The sequence below is a fragment of the Heterodontus francisci genome, unplaced genomic scaffold (assembly GCF_036365525.1).
Source record: "Heterodontus francisci isolate sHetFra1 unplaced genomic scaffold, sHetFra1.hap1 HAP1_SCAFFOLD_554, whole genome shotgun sequence".
NCBI classification, from domain to species: domain Eukaryota; kingdom Metazoa; phylum Chordata; class Chondrichthyes; order Heterodontiformes; family Heterodontidae; genus Heterodontus; species Heterodontus francisci.
The window spans coordinates 728,858-747,610 of record NW_027141362.1 but is presented as its reverse complement, the minus strand read 5'-3'; the positions used below and the strand labels follow the sequence as shown (position 1 = coordinate 747,610).

The 18,753-nt window shown below is 43.0% G+C and overlaps 1 protein-coding gene across 1 annotated transcript; it reads left to right on the top strand.

Annotated features, from left to right (window-relative positions):
• Window positions 1-7,333: 7,333 nt before the first annotated feature.
• On the top strand, window positions 7,334-17,748 carry LOC137362964 (probable G-protein coupled receptor 139). The gene is made up of 2 exons (XM_068027084.1): window positions 7,334-7,373; window positions 16,838-17,748. The coding sequence occupies exons 1-2, from the start codon at window positions 7,334-7,336 to the stop codon at window positions 17,746-17,748; spliced, it is 951 nt and encodes a 316-aa protein (XP_067883185.1).
• The last annotated feature ends 1,005 nt before the right edge of the window (window positions 17,749-18,753 follow it).

Below are 18,753 nucleotides of genomic sequence, written 5' to 3'. Positions count from 1 at the left end.
GTTCCCAACTCTCTTACACTTGTACCATGACATTTGCTCTCCCTTACACTTGTACCATGACATTTTCTCTCTCTTACACTTAGACCATGACATTTGCTCTCTCTTACGCTTGCACCATGACATTTGCTCTCTCTTACGCTTGCACCATGACATTTGCTCTCTCTTACACTTGCACCATGACATTTGCTCTCTCTTACGCTTGCACCATGACATTTGCTCTCTCTTACACTTGCACCATGACATTTGCTCTCTCTTACATTTGCACCATGACATTTGCTCTCTCTTGCGCTTGCACCATGACATTTGCTCTCTCTTGCGCTTGCACCATGACATTTTCTCTCTCTTACACTTCGACCATGACATTTGCTCTCTCTTACGCTTGCACCATGACATTTGCTCTCTCTTACGCTTGCACCATGATATTTGCTCTCTCTTACACTTGCACCATGACATTTGCTCTCTCTTACGCTTGCACCATGACATTTGCTCTCTCTTACACTTGTACCATGACATTTGCTCTCTCTTACATTTGCACCATGACATTTGCTCTCTCTTGCGCTTGCAGCATGACATTTGCTCTCTCTTACGCTTGCACCATGACATTTGCTCTCTCTTATGCTTGCACCATGACATTTGCTCTCTCTTGCACTTGCACCATGACATTTGCTCTCTCTTGAGCTTGCACTATGACATTTGCTCTCCCTTGCGCTTGCACCATGACATTTGCTCTACTTAAGCTTGCACCATGACATTTGCTCTCCCTTACACTTGCACCATGACATTTGCTCTCTCTAACGCTTGCACCATGACATTTGCGCTCTCTTACACTTGCACCATGACATTTGCTCTCTCTCACGCTTGTACCATGACATTTGCTCTCTCTCACGCTTGTATCTCAGAGGTGATGAGCGGAACGCATTGCTCCTCCTCATGTCCCACATCACCGTTTGGATATTTCACTGTCTTCTTTGATACTGCAGTGACAGAAATGATTCTACTTTCTCTTCACTGGGAAGGGGAAGCGGGACACGGGACTACTCAGTTCATGAAGAAGGATGTTACTGTGTGTTGTCTGATGAACTACCAGGTTAGGAGGCGACGACAGAAATGGTGAACCTCGGTAACTGGGTGCATTGAAATGACTTCAACAGTCTCTCAGTATAAGGGGTGGTTGGACAAGTCCTGCAACCTCGACATTCAGATGCTCTTAACGCAGTATTTGACAGAAGTATATTCCAGAGGAGCTGCATATAAAGGTGTTACTGGATTGCTCCTTCTTCCTATCAGTGGGGGACAGGTCATCCCTGCGGGCGGTGAGGGATCAGGCTATTCCCAGTCAGACACACACGCTCTGGGTCAGACTGTCATATATCAGGTATCTCACTTCCCCTGGTAACGGTAGTGACCACAGCCCGCTGTCTACCTAACTGTCAATCTAGTTCACAAATCCATAACTGACACTGAGTATAATCTACCTCCAGCTCTCACTGGTTAATGTATTCCTTAAGGACACCTCCAGCGTCCCCTGGGTCGAACTGAAGCTTTTCATTTTCTGCCTTGCACTCGGCAAGTCCCTGTCTTAGCTGTTGTGCTTCAACATCCACTGCCCCAGCAGTCACAATTGAATAGCTCTGCTGTTGCAGCATGTCAACCGTTCTGTCCGCATCTCTTTCTCGGTCGCGAACACGGGTCGACAGACTTAACATTTGCTGATCCATTTGGATACTTAAGGCCTCTAACACCTGACCATTTTGCTCTCTCTGTTTTTCCAGCAGCTGCTGTAACTCCTGGATCTTTCGATTCTTTCTCCTGATAATCTTGTCATCTTCCGCAGCACCAAAGTACGTTCCAAATGCCTGAAGGCCCGGAGTCTTCCTGCCCTCAACTTCTTATTTTCCACTCGTCCTTCAATAAAGGTGATCACTTCCCGAAAAGACACCCTCTTCCTTCCTTCTGTAGTACTCTCCTTGATGAGACAGCATTGTTCTTTATTAATAGAGTTCTCCTGTTTATTCTAGTCCTGCCATGGTCGCCCCTGAAAGTCTGAAATCTCTGTTGCGGACAATCACTTCAGGCACGAAATTAACCAATTCAGACAAGTGGATATTTGATTAATAAATCCAGAATGTTTATATTGAGAGTAAAACAATATTTAACAATTGAAATTAAAATTATATTTAACAGACTTGGGAATATAACTTTCCAGCTCCAGCAGGTGAACTTGGTCACAGAGTGAAGCGGTTCTCTTTCTTTGGTCCAGATCTCTCCTCAGGTGGAGAACGTGGCTGATGGTCTGTGCCTTTACCTCCGAGCTCTTCCAGTGTCCCTGCCTGACAAAATGTTGCAAGACCCCTGTTTTTAACCCCTGGATGACCATCACACCACCTCAGTCAGACTCCTGTAAAACAATAATTGGTTCTAGTTGTTGCTGGGTAAACTTAATTGGTTTTTAATGATGTCTTCCACTAACGGCCACCTGTGTTCGTTCGATTCCAATGGACTGGTTTGAAACTGTCTCCAAATCTGATCTCTAACACTTCTCCATTCATTGCAGCCAATCTCTTGAAAGTCACGATGTACCATCTCTTGGGCTTGATCAGGATCCGAGAAAAGTCCAATGTTTAATCACTTTTGGCTGAAACTGCACTGACACAGAAACAGAAAATTACAGTAAGCAAATTTAATAAGCTTTAAATGAAAACCCATTCTATCTAAAATGATTATTGATTCATTAATTATAACTAAATCGAAGTTCATTACTTTTAAAATCATCTGTTTTCCTGATGGGTATCTCGTCATCAGTTAACACACAATGCAAAATGGCTTCTTAGCAACATCGGAACATCGGAAGACAGGAATAGGAGTAGGCCATTCAGCCCCTCGAGCCTGTCCCGCCATTCAATGAGATATTGGCTGATCCATGGCCTACCTCCATATAACTGACTTTGGCCCATATCCCTTAATGTTTTTTCTTAACAAAAATCTATCTATCTCAGATTTAAAATTGACAACTGTTCTCGCTTCAACTGCTGTTTGTCGGAGCGAGTTCCAAACCTCTACCACCCTTTGCATGAAGAAGTGCTTCCTAATAACTCTGCTGAATGGTCTGGTCCTATTTTTTAGACTATGCCCCCTAGTTTTAGAATCTAGAACCAGTGAAAATAGTTTATCTTTATCGAGCCTTTCTTTTCCTGTTAATATCTTGAAGACCTCAATCAGATCACCACTTAACCTTCTAAATTCTAGTGAAAACAGGCATAATATGTGTAATCTCTCCTCGTAACTTAACCCCTGTAGTCCAGGTATCATTCTTGTAAACCTACGTTGCACTCTCTCCAAGACCAATATATCCTTCCTAAGGTGTGGTGCCCAGAACTGCTCACAGTACTCCAAGTGGGGTCTAAGCAGGGTTTTGTACAGCTGCAGCATAACCTCTGTGTCTTTATACTCCAATCTTCTGGATATAAAGGCTAGCATTCCATTAGCCTTTTTGATTATTTTCTGCACTTGTTCGTGGCATTTTAAAGATCGATGCACCTGAACCCCCAAGTCTCTTTTGACATCCACTGCACCTAACCTCTTCCCATTTAGAAAGTACCTTGCTCTATCCTTTTTTGGTCCAAAATGGATAACCTCACACTTGCCCGCATTGAAATCCATCTGCCACAGTTTTGCCCACTCACCTAGTCTGTCAATATCTCTCTGCAATTTTATGCTATCATCTAGACTGTCTACAATGCTGCCTAACTTTGTATCATCAGCAAATTTAGATATATGACTTACTATGACATCATCCAAGTCGTTAATAAATAATGTGAATAATTGAGGCCCCAACACAGATCCCTGTGGGACACCACTAGTTACATCCTGCCAATCGGAGTACTTACCCATTATCCCCACTCTCTGTCGTCTACCACTCAACCAACTTTCTAACCATGTAAATAATTTGCCCTCAACTCCATGGGCTTCTACCTTAGTTAACAGTCTCTTATGTGCGACTTTATCAATTGTCTTCTGGAAGTCCATATAAATAACATCCATGGACACTCCCCTGTCACCTCTTCAAAAAAATACAATGACATTTGTCATGCATGACCTTCCCGTCATGAATCCATGCTGGCTGTCCCTAATTGACTGACATTTTCCGTGGAGTTCAGTCACCCTAACCTTGATTATAGACTCCAGCAACTTGCCCACCACAGATGTCAGGCTAACTGGTCTGTAATTTCCTTGGATCCCCCTTTCACCCTTCTTAAAAAGTGGAGTGACATGTGCAACTTTCCAATCCAGAGGGACCACTCCTGAATCTAGGGAACTCTGAAAGACTATAGTTAGGGCATCTACAATGTGCACGCCTACTTACTTTAACACCCTCGGATGAAAACCATCAGTTCCTGAGGATTTCTCACTCTTTAGTTCCATTAATTTCCTTGTTACTGATGATTAACTTACATTAATTGTATTAAGTCCCTGTCCCCTAGCGCCTATTAATTTTTTCGGGACTTCCAGCAAGTTATCCTCCTTTTCAACTGTAAATACTGAGGCAAAGTAGTTGTTCACCATGTCTGCCATTTCCCCATTATTAATGACAATATGTCCAGTTTCAGCTTTTAGTGGGTCTACATTGCTCTTGCCCACCCGTTTTCCCTTTATGTAACTATAACATTTCTTCTTATTGATTTTGATGTTCCTTGTAAGTTTCCTTTCATAATTTCTTTTAGTAGCTCTTATAAGCTGCTTTGTGACCTTTTACTGGTCTTTGTGTCGATCCCATTCGGCCGGATCTGTGCTGCGTTTTGCATTTCTGTAAGCCATTTCTTTTTGCTTTATGCTATCCCAAATCTCTTTAATTGTCCATGGCCGTTTTTTCTGTGAAGTGGAGCTTCTTCCTCTCATTGGTACATACTCGCTCTGTATTTCGTCACTTTGGCCACTTGTTAGTATTAAAACTGCTTCCTTGACCTTGTTATTCATTACAATGGATACAATATAAAAATGGTCAAGTTAAGCTCAAATCTGACTCCCCAAATCTACCTACAACACCATCCAATACAAAGCAGCCCGCTTGATCAACACTCCATCCACAAACTTTAACATTCACTCCTTCCATCACTGGTGCACAGTGGCTGCAGTGTGTACTATCTACCGGATACACTGGAGAAACTCATGAAGGTTCCTTCAACAGCACATTCCAAACCCACAGCGTTCACCCCAATACATGGGAACACCACCTGCTTTCCCCTTTCAAGTCACACACCATCCAGACTTAGAAATATATCGCTGTTCCTTCACTGCCGTTGGGTCAAATGCCTTCCTAACAGTCCTATAGCTAAAATGGATGGACTTCAGATTGTTCAGGGCAATTAGGGATGGGAACAAATGCTGTCCTTGTCTGTAACGCCTACACCCCATGCACAAAGAAATAAAAATCTGGGTCAGCCTCAGGCTGCAGACAACAGAAAGATTTGGGAGTCCAAATGCAAAAATCATTAAAAACAAGTATAAAAAGTTTATCAAAATGGCCAACAGAATGCTGGCTGGAAAACAAATGCAATTATTCAGTTCTTCATTTATAGACAGACTTGTTCAGAACCAATCAGGAACACTGCTTATAGTTCTGGGAATCAATGTTCAGGAAGGATATAATAACCTTGTCGTGGATGAAGCACAGATTCAACAGAATGATACCGGGTTAAAACGGGTTAGATTATGAGAACAGGTGGAAAACATATGGTTTATATTTCCTTCAGTGGAAGAGATTGAGGGCTGCTCATTGAGAAGTGAATACAAATGTTAAATGTTTCTATTGGGTAGATACAGAGAACTCTTTCCTCTGCTGGAAGAATAAAGCACAATGGAACATATTGTGGATTTCACATCACAAGGAGCAGTTGAGGCAAATATCATCGATGTATTTAAAAGAAAGCTAATTTTTTCAGATGAAATGTGTGTAATAGTAATAGAAGGTCATAGTGATAGTGTTAGATAAAGAGAGGTGAGAGGAAGCTCCTGTAGAGGATAAACAGAGACCAGATGGGCCGAGTGGTCTGCTTCTGTGCTGGAAATTCTATATAATTCTGTGCAATGAATGTTCAATGCGAGTGACGTCCTTCAAAAGTGATATCAGGAAGCACTTTTTGACACGAAGAGAGCTAAAATTTAAAACCCTCTTGTCAAAAAGCTGTGAATGCTGCGGGTTTATTTGTAGCTTTTCAGGGCAGTGATTTTTAAAGCTTTCGGCAGCAAACGATATGGAGCAAAGGTGGGAGCAGGGAGGGGGCAGCGGGGAATCTAGCTGAACTGCAGATCACAATGACCTACTGGAATGGCGGAGCAGGACTGAGAGGCTGAATGGACTGCTAATGGTCTTCATGTGCTCATGTCTTCATCTTCTATTACTTCACTAGAAAGTTCATAGTAAAACTAACTGGATTGGACAACAATAGAAACTAATAAACTGAGCAGAAACTCGAATCCCCACCACCGGAAAGAGAATCCCGGGGGATGTAGATTTCCAAAGAGATTTTCCTTCAAATGTGTCAGACCCTATTTCAGTATTGTGCAGCTCCTTATAGCTTCTTAGAACTGAACGGGATCTCTTTTAACATCAGCTGCAACCTTCACAGAATGTAAATATCAGTGAAACTGTGGATTTCCCAAGCCAGTGTTCATGATGATCTATTTCTACCTGATATTTTAGATTTATTGTATTTCATGAATTAGTGCAAAGCCAGAACTGTTCACAGTCAGAACACATAACTTTCTAATTCAGTTACGGCTCCTCTACCCGCTTGAAAAATATGGAAAAGTTTCCATTGCCGAGCTGGTGTCAAACCTTAAAATCAGTTTGAGAATTCACATGGTGGGTGCATCGACAAAGATGAACCGATTCACATTACAACAGAAAACAAAGCTGCTTTTGTTTAACGCGCAGAAGTGATGCAGTCAGGGCCGGGCATTCAGTGTGTTGTTAGATAGAAATGTGAAGAAAATGTAATTCCGATTCTGGCCTGTTTCTTTAAACAAAAACAATTACAATGTCTATTTGCCAGTATAACGAGAGCAGCCCAAATCCGCAGTATTTTGCTTTTATTACATTGAAGGGTGTTGGCTGCTTGTTCAAATGACTGGAAATAATGTCAATGCTCCTCTGCTTCAGGATCTCACGGGAGGTGTCTCTCAATTATAAATATGGGATTTCTCATAATCTCTCATCCCACAGTTAGTTGGAGTTCCGTGTCCAGCGGCAAGTCACCATCACTTCTCAGACAGAATGAGAGTTCCATTGAGCTTTTATCCATTTAAAATGTTACCACCAATGTTACAGACAGTAATGATTTACTATCCGATTATAGCAGCAATTGGAATCCCAGGTAAGTGATTATATTCAGTCACTAAATGTATAAAGCAGAGGTTAACTGTATTCCTGCTCTTATCTCGGGAACTGTTCTTTTTCACTTTTTCTCTCTCACGCCAATCCAAAAGCAGAACCTCATTCCTTGTATTTTCCACTCTCCTCTACTCATTGACAGATTATTTGTTGACGTTAAAATGTTCTTTTAAATCTCCATCAAAGCCTGCAGATTATTTTCTTCATTTAACATCTTCAAACTGGTTCCGTCTGAACTGAGAATCAGTGCAGTGTGTGATAAAACGGACTATTTCAGTTTAATTTTTCCATTGCCCAACAGACTCACTCTCCTCTCCTTCATTCCAGTAACAGTCAGTAATATCTGACAAGCAATAACTTTTACTCTTCCTTCACTGCTTTACAAAATGCCCCAGTTTCTCCCCCTCTGATTTCTGCTGGGGACAGATCTGCTGACAGATATATACTTGTGAGTACGGACAGTCAGCACCGGGATTTGTTCAGTCCCATTATTCAGATATTCTCACTGTTCTCGGTCTGTTTCCACAATGTGTTGGATCTTATTCCTGATGATAACAATCCACTCCGAGTGTGGATTTGTGCTCCGTGAAGGAACACAGACTCTCCCTCTGATCTTCTCTCCTGGCCGGTTACCAGCCTGTTCTCAGTTACCTCTTCTCCCACCGAGCGGGTATTCTGTTCCCTTCAGCCGGTGGGAGGCAGCTGGTTTCTGTCCCAGACCTTCCTGCAGGTGGGGCAGGGAATTCAATGCAGTGAAAGAGTGATTTAAACACTGCAGCGGGACTCTGTGAAACTGTCCTGCGTTGCCCCAGTTGAGAAACTCGTTTCAGCTTTCACCATCCGGATTTCACCAATCTCACGCTTCAGGTTGATACAAAAACGCTGCACTCTGAGCATGTCCGTCCACCCAGTCAAATCACTGGTCCTCTCAAATACCATGTAATTTAACTCCAGATTCTTGTACATAGAAGATATCCTAATCATATTTCCACACCCTGTCCCCCTAAACTTTCACCACCTCTTCCTCCATCCACCTGTTCAATCTACTCTGTATCTGGATATAGTTTCTGCCTCGACCCCTAATCCTGGAACTGAACTGCACCGTTTCCCAACTCTCTTTGTGAAGAAATTTCTCCTGCTTTCTGTTCCAAATATCTTCCATTTAATCTTTCAGCTCTGCTGCCTCCCGCTGCAGTGTTCAAATCACTCTTTCACTGCATTGAATTCCCTGCCCCACCTGCAGGAAGGTCTGGGATAGAAACCAGCTGCCTCCCACCGGCTGAAGGGAACAGAATACCCGCTCGGTGGGAGAAGAGGTAACTTAGAACAGGCTGGTAACCGGCCAGGAGAGAAGATCAGAGGGAGAGTCTGTGTTCCTTCACGGAGCACAAATCCACACTCGGAGTGGATTGTTATCATCAGGAATAATATTCAACACATTGTGGAAACAGACCGAGAACAGTGAGAATATCTGAATAATGGGACTGAACAAATCCCGGTGTTCACTGTCTCATTTTTTCGAAACCATGTTCTTCCATCGACCTTCTCCCACTCTTCCATAACTTTAAACACTTCCATTATATCGCCCTGCAATCTATGTCGCTGTTACTTTCTTCTCCCTCACATTTACAGTTTAATGTGACAGAGCCCAGTGTGTGAAAATGATGCAGTTTAACCCTTACTGTACCACGGACTCAAATTCCCCACTTGAGTTGCGAAAGTAAAATCTCACAATCAGTGGAACGAGTCCCCATCTCCAGAGGACACTGAACCTTTACAGATTTATTTCTGAAGAAATGTGACCGACATTAAACTCCAATGCTCCGGCTGTTGTTTTTTGAAATTCTGCTGAGCCTATTTAAAGATGTTACACAGGAAGAGAAGAGTGAAGTGAGTTGTCTCACTGACTCTCACTGACTCTCACCAACCTCAGGGCCAATGCAGCCCAATGCTCCCATTGGAAGATTCACTCCTGTATTTCGAAGGGTTTCTCTGAATGTATCCGCTCACGGGGTCAGTTATATCTCGGTGTCCCGCAGCAATGTTCATAATTATTTCTCATAGATAAATAAAGTTTAATTTATTGTGCATCCATTTGACCAAGCGATTCTTTGTGTTCCTGGTTATGGATTCTAAACGTATTTATTTTATGCAGGGTTTAACTGTATCACCGCTCGTTTTGCGTATTCTTCAAATTGCTGTGTTTCTTCTGAAGTATTTGTTTTGCTGTTTCTAATTCAAGATCAGAGTTTAACTATATATCACGTCAGTAGATATCACGTCTATTACAGTAGAGAAAGAAAATGTTGTCGAGGAGAATACTGAGATACAGACTACTAGGCTAGATGGGATTGAGGTTCACAAGGAGGAGGTGTTAGCAATTTTGGAAAGTGTGAAAATAGATAAGTCCCCTGGGCCAGATGGGATTTATCCTAGGATTCTCTGGGAAGCCAGGGAGGAGATTGCAGAGCCTTTGTCCTTGATCTTTATGTCGTCATTGTCGACAGGAATAGTGCCGGAAGACTGGAGGATAGCAAATGTTGTCCCCTTGTTCAAGAAGGGGAGTAGAGACAGCCCTGGTGATTATAGACCTGTGAGCCTTACTTCGGTTGTGGGTAAAATGTTGGAAAAGGTTATAAGAGATAGGATTTATAATCGTCTTGAAAAGAATAAGTTCATTAGCGATAGTCAGCACGGTTTTGTGAAGGGTAGGTCGTGCCTCACAAACCTTATTGAGTTTTTTGAGAAGGTGACCAAACAGGTGGATGAGGGTAAAGCCGTGGATGTGGTGTATATGGATTTCAGTAAGGCGTTTGATAAGGTTCCCCATGGTAGGCTATTGCAGAAAATACTGAAGTATGGGATTGAAGGTGATTTAGTGCTTTGGATCAGAAATTGTTTAGCTGAAAGAAGACAGAGGGTCGTGGTTGATGGCAAATGTTCATCCTGGAGTTTAGTTACTAGTGGTGTACCGCAAGGATCTGTTTTGGGGCCACTGCTGTTTGTCATTTTTATAAATGACCTGGAAGAGGGTGTAGAAGGGTGGGTTAGTAAATTTGCGGATGACACGAAGGTCGGTGGAGTTGTGGATAGTGCCGAAGGATGTTATAGGTTACAGAGGGACATAGATAGGCTGCAGAGCTGGGCTGAGAGATGGCAAATGGAGTTTAATGCGGTAAAGTGTGAGGTGATTCACTTTGGAAGGAGTAACAGGAATGCAGAGTACTGGGATAATGGGAAGATTCTTGGTAGTGTAGATGAGCAGAGAGATCTTGGTGTCCAGGTACATAAATCCCTGAAAGTTGCCTCCCAGGTTAATAGGGCTGTTAAGAAGGCATATGGTGTGTTAGCTTTTATTAGTAGGGGTATCGAGTTTCGGAGCCACGAGGTCATGCTGCAGCTGTACAGAACTCTGGTGCGGCCGCACCTGGAGTGTTGCGTGCAGTTCTGGTCACCGCATTATAGGAAGGATGTGGAAGCTTTGGAAAGGGTGCAGAGGAGATTTACTGGGATGTTGCCAGGTATGGAGGGAAGGTCCTACGAGGAAAGGCTGAGGGACTTGAGGTTGTTTTCGTTGGAGAGAAGGAGGAGGAGAGGTGACTTAATAGAGACATATAAGATAATCAGAGGGTTAGATAGGGTGGATAGTGAGAGTCCTTTTCCTCGGATGGTGATGGCAAACACGAGGGGACATAGCTTTAAGTTGAGGGGTGATAGATATAGGACAGATGTCAGAGGTAGTTTCTTTACTCAGAGAGTAGTAGGGGTGTGGAACGCCCTGCCTGCAACAGTAGTAGACTCGCCAACTTTAAGGGCATTTAAGTGGTCATTGGATAGACATATGGATGAAAATGGAATAGTGTAGGTCAGATGGTTTCACAGGTCGGCGCAACATCGAGGGCCGAAGGGCCTGTACTGCGCTGTAATGTTTTATGTTCTATGTTCTATGTTCCTCCCATTCCGCCACTTCCTGCATATGATCTGCTTACTGGGATCATAATATGCTTATAATATCCAGCAAAATCTCCTCTCTACACTGTCAGCCTCGCTACCTCGCTGTATTTTAAGAAACTCCTTAAAAACTACTACTTTGACCAAGTTTTTGGTTTTTATTTTACTTCTTTCATGGATATGGACATCGCTGGCATCATTACCCATCCCTCGTTGCCCTTGATAACTGAATGGCTTCCTAGGTCACTTCAGAGGGCAATTAAGAGTCAACCACATTGCTGTGGGTCTGAAGTCACATGTCGGCCAGATCACATCAGGAAAGCAGATTTCCTTCCCTATAGGACATGAGTGAACCACATGGGTTTGACAACAATCAATGATAGTTTCATAGCACCATTACTTAGACTAACTTTCAATTCAAGATTTGTTAATTAATAGAATTTGTGTTCTACCAGCTGTTGTGATCGGATTTGAACCCGCATCTAGGGCATCAGCCTGGGTATCTACATTACTAGTTCAGTGACATGACTACTGTGCCACAGTCTCCCCATCTGACCTCATATCTCTTTCTGTGGTTCTGTGTCACAGTCTGCTTCATAATGCTCCTGTGAAGCACTTTGGCACATTTATTTACCATAAACGCGCGCTATGAACAGAAGTTTTGTTGTATAAAACCCCAAATTGTTATCTTCATGCAATGTCATCTTGTGCACGTGTATTAACTATTATCTAAATGGTGAAAGGTTGCAAAGCTCTAAGATGTAGAGGGATCTGGGTGTCCTAATGCATGAATCACAAAAGGCTAGTATGCATGTACAGCAAATCATTAGGAAAGCAAATGGAATGTTACCGTTTATTGCGAGGGAAATTGAATACAAATGTAAGGAGGTAATGATTCAGTTATACATGGCATTGGTGAGACCACATCTGGAATACTGTGTACATTATTTGTCTCCTTTTTTGAGGAAGGATGTAAGTGCGTTGGAAACAGTTCGGAGACGGTTTACTAGACTAATGGAGTGGGCAGGTCGTCTTCTGAGGAAAGCTTGGACAGTTTCGGCTTGTATCTGCTGGAGTTTAGAAGAGTAACAGGCAGCTTGATTGAACCATAAACCCTGAGGGGTCTTGACAGGGTGAATGTGGAAAGAATGTTTCCTCTTGTGGGAGAATCTAGAACTAGGGATCACTGTTTAAAAATAAGTGGTCATCCATTTAAGACAAAGATGAGGATTTTATTTTTCCATCAGAGGGTCGTGAGTCTTTGGAAATCTCTTCCTCCAAATGTGGTGGAAGCAGAATCTTTGAATATTTTTAAGGCAGAGGTAGATAGATTCTTAAGCTGATAAGCAAGGGGTGAAAGATTATCGGGGATAAAAACAAGAAATGCTGGAACCATTCAGCAGGTCTGGCAGCATCTGTGCAAAGAGAAGCAGAGTTAACGTTTTGGGTCAGTGACCCTTCTTCGGAACCGGTTGCGAGCTGGGAGACAGAGATCGGTGATGCATGTTAATGTAATGTTACTTTCCTTTATCTTACGGATGTATGAATGATAAACTGTGCATGAGATGCAGTTGTACAGAGTCTTGGTCAGACCCCCGCTGGAGTACTGCATTCAGTGGGGCAGCGCCCCACTGGGAAGATGTATTGGCTTTGGGGCGGGGGTGGCCTGGGGGTTTCAGCGCAGGTTCAACAGAATGATACAAGGGCTGAAAGGATCAAATTCAGAGGACAGGATCCATAAACTTAGCCCGTGTTCCCTTGTGTTTGGAATTTTGATGGGTGACACAGTCCAAGTATTTAAACTGATAATATGATTTGAAGGGTAGATGGAAGTCAACTGTTTCCTGGCGCCGTGTAATCGAAAACAAGGGAAAATAATCTTAAAATTAGAATTATGCCATTTAAGAATGAAAGCAGAATTTTTCACGGAAGGAATAGTGGAAATCTGGAGTTCGTTCTCTTTAAAGCCTGTTACTGCTTGCTCAATTACATTTTTAAGACTGAGATTGATAGATTTTTAAGGTAAGAATATGAAGGACGATGGAAACAAGACATGAATGGAGTTAAGGCACAGATTATCCAGGGTCTAATGGAGTGTTGGGAAAGGCTTGTGGGGCTCAATAACCTCCTCTTGTGTTTTTATATTCCTCTGCGTTAATCACCAGATCATCAGAACTTCTGAAATGAGTGAAACATTAATCGCAAGACTGGAATCAGTGTAACTGAAACCTCTATCGGGACAAATGGTTTCTGAAGTTATTCTTACCGTGTTTCGAGTTCCCAGTAAGTCTCTCTGAAGTATTACTGATGGTCTAAATCCATCTCTCCCTCGATGAATGCTCTCTCTGTTCATTTACTCTGTTCGTTTTGAAGTGATTATTTTGCTAATTTCAGGTCTGTTACAGAAATTACGAGAATATCATGCACTGCCGTTCCTCCATCTTCCATTTGGGATATGTTTATTGATAGGACAACGTTCTTTCAAACTCCAGCTAACACACCAATGGTTTTCTACATTAATAGTCTCGGGCTGTTACGGTTTTATTTAAGAATGTGAACAGCATTCACAGAATGGGATATGATGAGATTATGAAGTAGTTCCAGTTAATCTGCAGCAGCGACACGGGCCTTTGCTGAATGTTCTCCTGTGGACATTCTCTGGTCACTTTATCTCCATCGCCCTTAACTACACCAGCCGTGGTTCAGTGGTTCCCCTCTCCTCTCTGAGTCAGGAGGATGTGGTTTCGCGACCCTTTTGAAACTCCAGGTTGATAGTTCAGTGAAGTACTAATGCCATGCTGCATAGTTGAACAACAGACTCTTTTTGGCTGTTTTATATGAACCTTAAGTTCACAAACTCTGTAGCTTCCAAATCAGTATTTTTTGACTCACAATTTGCGCCACCGGATGTGATGTCTTTCCTTTCGTACTCTTTCGAACAAAGTACTCCTAAACGAATATCACGAAACAGATTATTATTTTGTGGGGCTTTGTGTGCAAATTCACATTTAATTGTGCACTCGGAAGTCAAAGTGACCACCTCCCGACAGAAGGTGAAGGCCCATATTGACACTGTGTGTGAAACTTACCAGAGCTAGGTATTACTGCGAAGTTCAAGGAACTCTGTGCTGAGGTCGCTGGTAACATTGTTGTATTGCCAATTATTTCCTGAAACCACACTGGTCAAACATCATATTCAAAGCTTCAATCGTGCACCAACTTCAGTTAAAATGTATCCTCGCTAAACTGTATGATAATTTTGTATGTCAGTTGAAAAATACATTATAATGTTTATATTTCGGATATTACACGAACAATGAACGCTGAGGCTGAAGGAATCGAGAGTTGGGAAACGATAAGCATTAAGGAACAGTTATAATGACATTTTTAGATTTAACAGGCGACATTGGTGGTTGGATTCTGTGAGCGATGGACATTGTTTGCTTTGTTTCCAGTCATTGCATAACATTTACAAACAGAAACAAGTATAAATGATTGTAATCGTTTTATAATTAGATTCATTGTTAATTCAGAGTCACGACTCCTTAAACTGTCACTCTAAGTAAGACGGGGACTATAATGAATAAATCATTGAATAACTGGTACAATTGTTAAATCAATGACTATTTGAATAACGAACAGGTGGCATGATTGATCAATGTTTATGGCAGAATATTTTAGATAAATAAGTTACGAACGAAACTAAAACGTATTGGGAGCAGTCTCACCACACGGACTGCAACGGTTCAAGAAAATGCCTCACCTCCATCTCTCGCAGTGACTGGGAAGCAACACAACATCTCTGAATCCGGATTACTGCAGTCATTTTTCTTAGAACTTTCCCACGACATTTCTGTGTCAAAGGTACCCGTCCCACTCACTCCTCACCCAACCACACACACACAAACACTTAATTAAATTAAGCTTATACACTCTGAAACGCCTGTGATAGAATTTACACCGAAGAGTTTATTATCAAAGTCAGTTCTAGAGGAATACAGTTAATTATTTCGACACCAGCTGCTCAGGATGTCTCTTCAGTGCAGAAATGTCTCTGGTACATGTTGTATTCTCTCTCTCTCTCACTTTCCGGCTTACCCTCTTTCTATATCAAATTGTTAAACTGTTGAAGGACACAATATCCTGCAGATCCCAAGGATCCCAGTCAAACTATTCGGAATATCTCTTATATTGTTGATTGTTTGTTCTGGAGCTCAGGTTCATATATTGCCCCGATCCTCTGGGATGGACTTCAGGACAGTCTTTCACACCAGGGAGATGGATTCTCAATATTGCTGATGTACCGGTTTAATATTACAGAGCGATTCGGCCAATTCAGAGGGAACACCTTCTTACTCATTATCTCTGAAGGTGACTCTCGGTAGGTATCTGGTTTTACCTGAAACCTCTGGTCTCACTTGCACTGATCTTTGCAGCCATCCTGGTATCGCCACCACCATCTCCCTCTGAGGTTTCCTGCAATATCAGAGGTGACAACATCCTGGTCTGGATTGTCGTCCTTCTTCTATCGTCTACTTTGGAAAGTTCTTCTGTTCCGAGGATCAACGGATGAAATATTGTTGTGTTGCTGCTCACATCTCAACTTCACTTTGCGGCCATTGTTGGATTTTATTCAGATGGGATTGTGTTGTTTAAATCGCCGATGAATTTCCAGAGAGGGGAAATCGGCTGACCATCTGAAATGTTCATCCGGTGGTTTGTAAACAGAAACTTCTGTTATTTGGTCGAGTTGATCCACAGCAATTCACCATGTAATATGTTGTTTGGCAGCTGTTTTTCACCGGTCTTTACTCATTACCGCTAGTCTGAAAATATAACCTGGCAACTCTAGGCCATTTCCCTCACCAGGTATCTACTCTCCTCTGCTGTTCACGGATCCAAACCCCGCCGTTTAATCTAATTTCTTGGCGGTCCTCGTTTAGCATTTACCACATTTTGGGCCGGTTTCATTCTCACGATTCCCTACTAGATCATTTATCTTCCAATTTATAATTGACCATTTATTACTTACTTTCAATTAATTTTTTTATGTTTTCTTTTGATTAGTTCATTTGTTCTTTCACTGGACTGTTACTTCTTGCAATTATTTATAGTTTATTATCTCACTGTTAACTTACTTGTAGCAGTTAAATGGCTGGAAATTTACCCCGAGCTCTTCCGTTCTCCACTGCACGTCCGATGATGTTACAGTGGAACGGGAGCAGCTCTGAGCAAATTCCACACAAAGTCTACTTGGTTCGTTCTATGTTATTTGCTAAAGGTATCTCTTTAAATTTATTTACTCCACACTGTATACATTACATTGCAATTTCATATCAAAATCTTTTCAATTACACAGTTCCAGCAGCAGTAAACTCCAGTTCCCATCCCATGATCCTGCAGTAAAGGACATTTCATACTAAACACTGTGGACCTGAATCATTCCTTGTATCCTGATGGATGATCCTTTTTTTTCTGTTCGTTTGTGTTTTGCAGTAAATGTGATGACGATTGTGTTCCTGTCCCGGGGAAAGTGCGGTCTCTCCAGATGTATCACTCACTACCTGGTCGCCATGGCAGCAGCGGATCTATTGGTCACTATCACTGACGTGGTGTTAAATCGGATTAATGATTATTATTTCCCGACTACCTTCCTGTTTCTCACCCCTGTGTGCTCTTTCCACACCGTCCTGGTTCGTGCAGCCACTGATATTTCTGTCTGGTTAACAGTCGCTTTCACTTTTGATCGTTTTGTTACTATTTGTTGCCAGAAGCTGAGGACTAAATATTGCACCGAGAAAACGGCAGCTGTAGTTATAGGAACTGTGTGTCTGCTGTTCTGTTTTAAAAACATTCCCTGGTACTTTACATTTGAACCCTACATTACAATCGACAACATACCCTGGGCCTGCAATCAAAAGCTGCAGTATTACACATTAACTGCATGGGTAGCATTTAGCTGGATTGACCGCTGTCTCACCCCACTGCTCCCAACATTCCTGATATTACTGCTCAATGCTCTGACCATTCGACACATTTTAGTGGCCAGTAGAGTCCGCAGGAGGTTGAGGGGCACCAGGAATGCCGTGGATCACAATGATCCGGAGATAGAGAGCAGAAGAAAATCTATCATTTTACTGTTCGCTATATCCGGAAACTTCATACTGTTATGGATGACGTATGTGATAGTTTTCCTATTAATCCAAATTACAAACCAATATTATTCAACAGGTTTCAATGACCCGATGATGATCGCAGACTATACCAGCTACATGCTCCTGCTTTTGAGCTGCTGCACAAACACGTGTATTTATGCAGTGATCCAGACTAAATTCAGAGAGGAGCTGAAGAATGGGATGAAATATCCACTGAGGATAATACTTACATTATTGAAACAAAGAAAATAACAGAGGAATTCCCAGAATTGAAGCTGAATCACATCTCATATCATATCCTGTGTTCTTTGTGTCTTCTGCTGACTCCATCTCTGGCCCACTCTGCTCCAGTTATAATGTTGGACAATATCAGACAAAGACTGTGTTTTTCAATGTAGGAGTCTGTGACCGAGGTAGAAACGGTGACATTATCCAGATGATAATAGAGGTTTTTGTTTTCTCTTTGTTTTCTCAATGAAATTGATCCAGATGAAACTGACGAGCACAGCTGCCGATACTTCAATCTCCGATCCTGCTGTCTTCACAGTCCAGAGTGTCTGCAGCCACGGCATGCGGTAAGTCCATTGAGGTGAAGAAGGAGCTGCGGGACCCGAGAGAAGTCCTGGGAAAAGGTGCACCGAACACCCAAAAAATCCACGAACGCACCCCCCCCCCCCGCCCCCCCCCCCCCCCCACCCCCGGCCGCAACTTCAAAGCGCCCGCGGGAGATGGCTCGGAGAGCATCTGCAGCGCACTGTCGGCAATGCTGCATGCCTTTATTTAAACAACTGCAAAAAAAAACCCTCAGCAAATGTAATCACCTCTAAGTCTGCCAAATGATGCTTCACCTCCCGAAGGACGTGGATGAGCTTTCCGGACGTCGATGGTGGGCACTGAGGAAATGGCTTATTACCTGCACCAGATTCCACCCCCCCTCCCCCCCCCCCTTTACCCCCCTTCCACCCCCCCCCCCCACCCCCGTCCCCTTCCCTGCTCCACCCTCTCAGCTCACCCCCTCACAACCCCGTCCCAGCCCGCCCCCCCCCGCACCATCTTCACCCCGCACCCCCTTCCCCTGCAACCCCCCCACCCCCTCCCTCTACCCCTCCCCCTTGCATCCCCTCCTCCCACCGGCACCATCCTACACCTGTGTAGGGGCCCCAACAACCCCACTGCCTTGTGGGCGTCTCGGGAGAGACCAAGGCTAAGGGAGTAAACCCTGACAGAAAATCCGGAGCGGAACCCCGTAGGCGGTCA